Source organism: Nanorana parkeri, unplaced genomic scaffold (assembly GCF_000935625.1).
Source record: "Nanorana parkeri isolate BGI_ZX_2015 unplaced genomic scaffold, ASM93562v1 scaffold755, whole genome shotgun sequence".
Lineage (NCBI taxonomy): Eukaryota > Metazoa > Chordata > Amphibia > Anura > Dicroglossidae > Nanorana > Nanorana parkeri.
Genome location: NW_017307023.1, coordinates 634847 through 644165, shown reverse-complemented (window position 1 = coordinate 644165; position 9319 = coordinate 634847). Strand labels below are relative to the sequence as shown.

General features: G+C 37.4%; 1 protein-coding gene across 1 annotated transcript; it reads left to right on the top strand.

Moving 5' to 3' along the window:
* Positions 1-3156: 3156 nt before the first annotated feature.
* On the top strand, positions 3157-7959 carry FOXA1 (forkhead box A1). Its single transcript, XM_018564482.1, has 2 exons — positions 3157-3559; positions 6525-7959. Exons 1-2 carry the CDS (start codon positions 3488-3490, stop codon positions 7749-7751), a joined length of 1299 nt encoding a protein of 432 aa, XP_018419984.1. The 5' UTR covers positions 3157-3487; the 3' UTR covers positions 7752-7959.
* Positions 7960-9319: the final 1360 nt, after the last annotated feature.

The following is a 9319-nucleotide window of genomic DNA, read 5'->3' as shown; positions in this document are numbered from 1 at the left end:
GAAGAAGTAGGGACTCTCCTGAACTCTGTTGTGGTCAGCTACAGTACTCGTTGGGTTAGTCAAATGGCTGCCACTGAGAGAGCCACTCTGATGTGACACACCACTCATCAATCATCCTACAAATACACAAACTCCTCTGCTTGACTACCATTACTTTGGGGTTTATCCATTAAAAAGTAGCAGCTGTTCACATAGCAAAGTATGTTCACTTTGTAAAGCGAATCCCAGTGAATAAAGTGAATCTGTATTGACTTTAAATAAACTATTATGTGCAAGGGAATTTAAAAGAAAAAAACAAAAAACAACAGGATATTTCTAACACATGACTGGTTGATTGAAGTATTGAAGGGAACACAGCTTCACATTATACTAAGCCTGGTGAACATTTACTGCGGTAAGTGAACAGCCTTTACTCTTTTAATAAATCAACCCCTTTATATTTCTGGGTTATGCATTGGCTGTTTTATAAATACCTAAAAAAAGAACAGGCAATAGCTTGAGAAATGCAGTTAAATACAGCAGACAGCTATGTGCTAACTCCTGCCATCTTTATAAATGGAAAAAGGCTGGGGATTTACTAAAGCAGCCATTTCTCATGTGGGTCAGCAAACCTGCATTCCCTTCACCCAGCCGGATAGGTTTAGTTTTTTCACTTCAGACCCCCATTTGCAGGCTCCTTAGTAACCTGACTGCATGTGTGAAATGAACACAGGTTCACTAGCACAACATAAAAATGTATTCCTTTAGTAAATCACACCCTGTCATAGAAACAGGACTGGCAGCGGTCACAGTGCAATAGTTAAGTGTGAATACACAGAAGCTCTATTTCCATTATAGCCTCCACTTCTCATACATATTAAAAAACTAGATGAAGGATTCCCATGGTTTCTGTTTGCGTTAACTCTTCCTGGGCCAGACTGGTGCTATAAGCTCAAGTCACCTCTAAGACATTCCACATTATATTCAAGAGTTTGGCGCCAGAGATAGATAAGCATGTTAGGCTGTTGCAGTGTCTTGCAGGCCCCTATGGCAGCGAAGGTGTGATTATTAAAGCAACCTGGAATCCACCATAATGTGCACAAACCTTAAAGTCATCATCAATCCCATTTATAAATCTTCAGCACTCATGAATTATCCAAACAAAATAATTCTTAACCATTCCAAAACAAAGGAGGGAAGGGGTTAAGGGATTTATGGTGGTTATCCTGTTAACATTTAACTAGGACTTCTGCAGGCTTGTCTGATTTCAAAATGCTTAGTCCTAAGAACACAGTCAAACAGATTTTTTTCCCTTCTACCATGATGCACAAGTGCTCGTTCTACTTTCACCAAGAGACCTAGAGAAGGGCCTAATATTAAACAGACCTTTACATATGCTTTGCATACATGTAACAGTATATGCATCAGTTGCCTCTATGCTATTTTCTATGGCTGTGAAAAAAGTTTGGGGGAACTTACAGAACAATCAAAAGCACTGCCAAGCCTTAAATAATTAAATTGGACAAAAGCAATATTTGTCAGCATTACGGTTTAGAAAGTGATTGGGCTAATTTAATAATAATAGGGGGTATTCTTGAAAGGCAGGGTATGTGTCAGGTCTCGATGTCACCTGTGTACACAAACAAACAAGAGTTTAGCCTTGTTTGGCTTTAGCTGAAACCTGTCAATTTTATAGCTAAATTTGCATCTTAGTAGACAACAAAGCCATTATGTGGGGATGTTGGTTCTAAAGTTAATATTAGTTTTCTGAAATTGTGTACACTCATATTTTAATGGTCAGAGTAACTTCAAATGAAAGAAAAAGGGCAAAACAATTGCTGAACTTTTTTTTTTTTTATAAATTAAGCACAATTGTAAAAAAAAAGAAAAAAATAGTAATAGTTTTAATGAATGTGTTACATTGTTATGGCTTATTTTAAATTAAAGACAAGTAATAGCTGTTAAGAGATCCAATTATCTAAAGTTATATTCTCCTTTTTATTGTTAAACAATATTTACATATAATATTAAAACCGTTGTATGGGTTTGTTATTGAATTCAATCATGCCCATTAGTGTTATGAAAATCCCGTTGATTGTAATGCTAGCCTTTTATCCATTGAAAAGTATAGGAGCATATAAATAAACACATACAATGTAATGAAGTGAATAGGCTTATTATACAATCGACAGGCAGCTGTCACCTCGAAAATGCCAATAATGCAAATAATGTGATGTCACTGGTGACCTTCTTCTTAGAAGTAACGTTTTTGCATCTATTTGCATACAATTGTTTAAGTGTGAAATGTGTGGCTGCCCAGATAGTGTGTATTGACTGTACATATTTGAAGTTCATATTTGTGTTTTGGCTGTTTGTAGATTTGTTTACCGAAAAGTGTGTACTCAGAATACCTGAGCACTTTACTACATCAATAGTATGTAAAAAAAAATAAAACAAAGTGAAAAGCACGTGCCCGGCTTTTACTGCCGAGTGTCAGGGTATGCTTGGACTTGTGGTTCCACTACAATTTAAATATCTAATTTCTGTATTGCTTTTTCCTTGCTAGAACATATTGTTTCTCCTTGTATTTATTTGTTTCATTTTTTCTTTCACATATACACAACAAAAGAAAGGAAAAAGAAAGCATTACTGTCTTTTAACTGCATTAATTCGCAAATAAATTAATTACCGTTAAATAAAACAGAATAAATAAGTACAAATACATTCCCGTTAAGTTAAACGAATGTATTCCTTTTTCTATTTTATTTGTAAATGTAAGTAGTGGAGGGTCAATGGGATCGTTTGTGAATAATAAATGCGTGCCTGTGCAGAAATAAAAGCGAAAAAGAATATACAAAAATGTTTTTACGTAAACAGACTCGAAAACCGAAATATGAAAACATTTTCATTAATTCTTTTATCTAAGGAATCTTGCCTTGTAGAGAGCAGAAATATACAAGATAATAACAACAAAAACAATAGTTGTAGTAGGAGTAATAATAATAATACAAATGATTAGTAGAGTCTGTTTCTCTGTGCTGCGGACTCCAGCAGGCAGGAGGAGGGTGTTGCTCACCTCTTCTTACCATTGGTTTGCTCTCAGCAGTGGGACGGGCAGCTCAATGCACTTTTCTATACCTGGGGACGCCCTGCCAGAGAACTTTGTGCAGAGTGCGCTGCCATGGGCGCAGGGCAGGTGTAGCTGCCTAAGCTGTATATTGTAAGGTGCCTTGTGCTGGCAGTAAATTGAGAGAGGTAACTGAGGAGGGAGGGAAGAGGAGGAGGAGAGAGAAGGAAGAGGGAAGTGCCTTGCCTCACGTAAGATCCACATCAGCTCAGTCTGCTCTCTCCCAGTTCCCCTCCTGCTGCTGTTTGATTTAGGGGACACAGCGCTGTACTCCCTGCCCATCTACTCCTCGGCTCCCCTTCTGCCATCGCTTCTACTTCTGACCCCTCCACTTCTTGGATTAGTGGGCTGAATGTTTCTCTCCGGCACTTGAGATCCAGGATGTTAGGAATTGTTAAAATGGAAGGACATGAGACTACAGACTGGAGCAACTACTACCAGGAAACCCAAGAGGTAAGAGAACACGTTTCTAAATCTTTTGTGGTATTTCAAGTGAGTGAAACTCCGAAATGTTTAGCACATGTTCGAGAAACTTTACTGTCCGAAGAGGAATCGCTTCTATGGGCAGTAGAGGTGAATCGCCTGGCGCGTTTTAAAGCCTGGACGGAGGGTGGATCTAGCGGAGACTTGTGGAGCGCGCTGTGAGCGAGTTGTGCCAGCATGTCAGCGCTTCAAAGACAGATCCAAAGGAAAAAAAGGCTCCTGGGATAGAGGGGAACATAACTCCTTTCTCAACTTTGGTTCTCAGCTAGCTGTATGTGTACCCAGGTATACACCTGGTTGGTTTACTTCTGCTTTCTATGGCCAATGCATATGCAATTGTAACAAAATATATCAGTATTTCAGTCATCTAAAAAGATCATGGACTGTTTGGAAAACATAACTACATTTCAGGAGGTGCCAGTAATAACTGTATCAAGGAAAACTCAACAAACATTGACTTCTATAAAAAAAAAAAAAAAAAGGGGGCGTACTGCAGGAAACGATTTAGTATACACTGGAACCAGTTCTACCAGCTGATCGGATCTTAAAATGTTTCCCCTTAAGGGATATTATCTAAAAAGTGTGAAGTCTGGATACCCCAACACAAGTGTGTGTCTATAGATATGTGTAGATACATACATTAGAAATATGTGGCCCTTAGGTCTTCTTTTAGGTGAAGTGTTATTAAAATTTGCCCCTAGCTGATCCTAATGTTATCATAAAATATAATTATGATGTCATACAAATCAGAGCTAGATGTAAACGATCAAGTGTGAATAAACTCTCTAAAGTACTGTAATAACTCAGCATCTGAGGCTGTGGCAGAGCCCCGGTGCTGTAAGAAGGTGAACAGCTTTCCCCACAGGTATGTGTTTTTCTAATCACATAAGGCTCATATGTCACAGCACATCTTTACTCCAAATTTTATGCCTGGGAATAATCCAATTACACTAACAGACAATCCCCAACGTCCCTTTTGTGATCACACTTCAAGCTTTCTCTACTATAGTTTAGGTGATATTTGAGCTATTTTGGGTCAAATTCAAAGGGCTTGGTTCAGAGATCTGATATAGCAGCTGATGAACTGCTAAAATGCCATTTTTAAAGTCTTACCACCCACGTTTGTCTATCTTGGTTGGACCTGACAGCCCTCTAAACTTTGCACATAAACATCTGGATATCTCTCTCTGTCCATTTTCCATGACAAGAACTAATAAAATATGAATAAACGATTTAACGATTGACTTTTCAATGACCTTCAATATTAAATCGATATCTGAATTCCACCTAGGTGTTCTGAACATACTTTATAAAATTAGATGCTATTGTCCCCAATACGGATTTCGATTTCACCCTGTAGTACACTATATCCTATAGCACACTTTATTAAATAGGTGCCATTGCTCATTCCCCCCCCCCCCCCCCCCCAAATAAATATTTCGGTCTACAGTATACAATATTGTTTATGCTAACTGAAATACAATAGGATATTCAGTTGTACGACAAAGTGAACAATGTCTAATGAACATTGGCTGGAGGTTGGGAGATTAGATTGTACGCTCTGGGGTTGGCTAACAATAGAACATTCAATGCATATAAGTATTGTCTGGGAAAGGTGGCATGTAGGTAACTGGATATGCTTCTATCTCAGGGAGAATGCTGGAACTTGGCCGCTCACTTTATTTTGGCTGAGGTGGAAATATATTTCTGCTACAGTTTAAAGCACGGGATACAAAGTTACAATAATCTAGTATCTATATTTGGCAATACTTTCTATAAATGTATTATGCTATAGATCACACTGTAAAATTACCCCTATAATCAGTCTGTAATATTTGCGTCTAGGTTATAGCAACAAACATATTTATATAAACAGTGTAAACTGTTCGTTATTACTTATTGTCACCTACATTTGGATTAAAAGAGGTCCACTCTGGGGCTTTTTGCTAAAGGATCATTGCTATACTGACCAAAAGGGACAGGAGGTTGAAGTGTATTTATTTCAACTAAGATGAAAGTCCAAGAAAGTACAGGTTGGCTTGGGCCAGTGTAAAAATCTATTCAGTTAGGACATCAACTCCATGAAATTACAGCTAATCTTAATGTTATGCAATTTACTTGCCAATATTCAAGGCTCTTATTTTTAGTAACACACAAGTGATAGACAAATACTTTAGCGACAACAAAATAGAATATGTGACCAACTACAGTATACCAGTGATATATATTATATAATAAACACTATCTTAATTCTGATTAATCCATTGTGAATTGGTTTCAAATCCCAAATTTGGGGGTTTTGACGTGAAGTAGGTAACAGATTGACTTGGATCAAGAATATGCTCTGGACAGTCCGAAGCATGTTCCTAATCGGAAAGGAATTGCAGGTGTTTTTCTGGAAAGAGAGAAAATTATGGTTAGCTAAATTTTTAATGTTTGTTAATGCTTAATGAAAACTATATATATATATATATATTTCCTAGTGACTCCAATTGTAGTGATCACCTGCTCCCTGCACTGACACATATCTTAATTGTCTTCTGAGTATTAAACCCCTACATGTGATTTTCAGTATAACAGTAACGAAGGAATGTTATTTGGGCACGTGTGTGATCCTGTGTGGGACTAGAAGTCTCAGAACTGGGACATGTAATGCAGTTTCTGGTGACAATCCTTACTCAGCACGTGAAAGGTGCATTACAGACGTTTTTACTCCAGCCCCGCCAGCCAATGTACACATGGGAGCAATATTAAAAAGAAAATACATTTCCCCTGAGTCTGAATGATATTTGAAGACCCTGCAAGGCCCTGTTGGCAGCCTAGAAACTGTTTAGTAAGCCACCACAGTGAGCAGAACACAGAAATGTTTCATTGTTATATTATGTTACAATACCTGTGGTGTGGATAAACTCTAAATGCTGTCTTATCTCCTCAGGCTTATTCCTCTGTACCGGTCAACAACATGGCTCAAGGGTTGGCCCCCATGAACACCTACATGACCATGAACACCATGAGCTCCAGCAACAACATCCCCCCAAGCTCCTTTAACATGTCCTATGCCAACTCAGGGCTAGCAGCTGGCTTGAGCCCCAGTGGCATGTCAGGCATGGGTCCTGCTGGCTCTAGTACTGTTATGAACGGAATGACATCTGGGGTGGCACCTATGGGCAGCGCCTTGAGCCCAGGCAGCATGAACGCAATGTCAGCCCAGCAAGCTTCCATGAATAGTTTGAGCCCTTATTCTAGTATGAACTCAGGAATGAGTCCCATGGCGTATGCCCCCTCCAATATCAACAGGACCAGAGACACCAAGACCTTCCGGAGAAGTTACCCCCACGCTAAGCCCCCTTACTCGTACATTTCGTTGATCACCATGGCCATCCAACAGGCCCCCAGTAAGATGCTGACCCTCAGTGAGATCTACCAGTGGATCATGGACCTTTTTCCTTATTACAGGCAGAACCAGCAGAGGTGGCAGAACTCCATCAGGCACTCGCTGTCCTTCAACGACTGCTTCGTTAAGGTGGCCAGGTCTCCAGATAAGCCTGGGAAAGGATCTTACTGGACTCTACACCCCGATTCCGGGAATATGTTTGAGAATGGCTGCTACCTCCGTAGACAGAAGCGCTTTAAATGTGACAAGCCACAAGGGGGCAAAGGAGGTCATGACAGCAGGAAGGATCAGTCAGGTTCCTCATCACCTTTACACCGAGGGCATGGCAAGTCCAGCCAGCTGGACAGCAGTTCGTCTATGTCTAACCCCTCCAGTAGCCCCCAATCCTTAGAGCACAATGGTTCTAATGGAGACCTGAAACCACAAGTGCCAGGCAACGGTGGTCCATCTCCTTTATCTTCTCACCCAGCTCACACATCTCACTCTTTAGTCCACGAGTCCCACATCCACCTGAAAGGAGATCCCCACTATTCCTTTAACCACCCGTTCTCCATCAACAACCTGATGTCTTCATCTGAGCAACAACACAAACTGGACTTCAAAGCTTACGAACAGGCTCTGCAGCAGTATTCCTCCTACGGGGGTTCTCTTCCTGCGATGCCCCTTGGCAGCACAACCATGGCTGGCAGAGGGACTATAGAGCCTTCAGCACTAGAGCCAACGTATTACCAAGGGGTCTATTCCAGACCGGTCCTTAACACGTCATAATCAGACACCATCTATGTCAGATAATCTTCCTTGGTGGGAGGACAATTCATATCCCTGTAAAAGTGACTGTTACTTTAATAATGTATTACAACGCAAGAAAAAAAAAGTTATTTTAAACACAAAAATGGAAAAAACATGCAGATTTGGAGATCTTTCAATGTAATATAAAAACACAAAGGTCAACTAGCTGCAGAGGAGTGTATTTAAAGAACTGTTTATTTTGTATATATTGCTATATGTTTATCAATTTCCTAGGCAAGTTTACACGTCAGGGGTTTGGGCAGTAATAGAAAACATTTGAAGAAAATACTTATTCTTTTTTTATATATACTCCAGATTTGTGAAGGACAATTGTGCTGTGAAAAAGGTTACATTTCCATATTTTTCAAACCAGGGTCGCTACTGTGACAGGGACTGGGGTGTCCCTTTGTTACTTCTTCATGGATAGAAAACTTTGCTGTATCATTAAGCAGAAGAGAACCAATTTGGAAGAGCCCGATGGCAGTAACAGAGCCCATTCTTTGTTTAGCTTAGTAATACGATTTTTAAAAAAAAATTCTGATAGTGTTAAATGATAACCATAGGTCATTGCAAAAAAGGGTAAGATTTCAAACTGGCTGTTTTTTTTTTCCTCTCTGCTGGGGTCATACCCTCTCCAGCTTGTCCCCTTTACATCAATTAAAGCAGAGGGTCTCAATCATTTGGGGATGAGCTGGACCGGGAGTCTTTTTTATGTGTTTATTTCTGACATTTTAAAGTTTTTTTTTCCTTTCCCGTATATCCGTAATTTATTGCATGGTTCCCCGCTTATGGTTTCCTATGAAAAAGGTTTAAAATAATGGTTCGATAAAATGCAAATTGTTTCAAATGAATTTAATATTAAACGTGTAATTGTAATTGAAAATATTTTGATTTTTAAAGAGAAAAATAATAAAAAAAAAATCAGTCTTGAAATTTGACTGTGGCTTGAATAAAGTGTTTGTGTATGTGTATATATATATATATATATATATATATATATATATATATATATATATATATATATATATATATATATATATATATATATATATATATATATATATATATATATATATATATATATATATATATATATATATATATATATATATATATATATATATATATATATATATATATATATATATATATATATATATATATATATATATATATATATATATATATATATATATATATATATATATATATATATATATATATATATATATATATATATATATATATATATATATATATATATATATATATATATATATATATATATATATATATATATATATATATATATATATATATATATATATATATATATATATATATATATATATATATATATATATATATATATATATATATATATATATATATAACACACACACATATCTATATTTATATATCAGGTTGACCTTCTGTTAAAAACGACTTTGGCAATAATACAATCATCAACTACTACATAGGTCATGGGGAATATCACCGTGTATGACCAAAACATATAGAGCTTAGATTCCCCTTTATTCTATGAT

Coding starts and splice junctions, on each gene's coding strand:
- FOXA1 (XM_018564482.1), top strand. CDS start 3,488: ATGTTAGGAATTGTTAAAATGGAAGGACATGAGACTACAGACTGGAGC. Junction 3,560..6,524: donor ACTACCAGGAAACCCAAGAG/GTAAGAGAACAC, acceptor TTATCTCCTCAG/GCTTATTCCTCTGTACCGGT.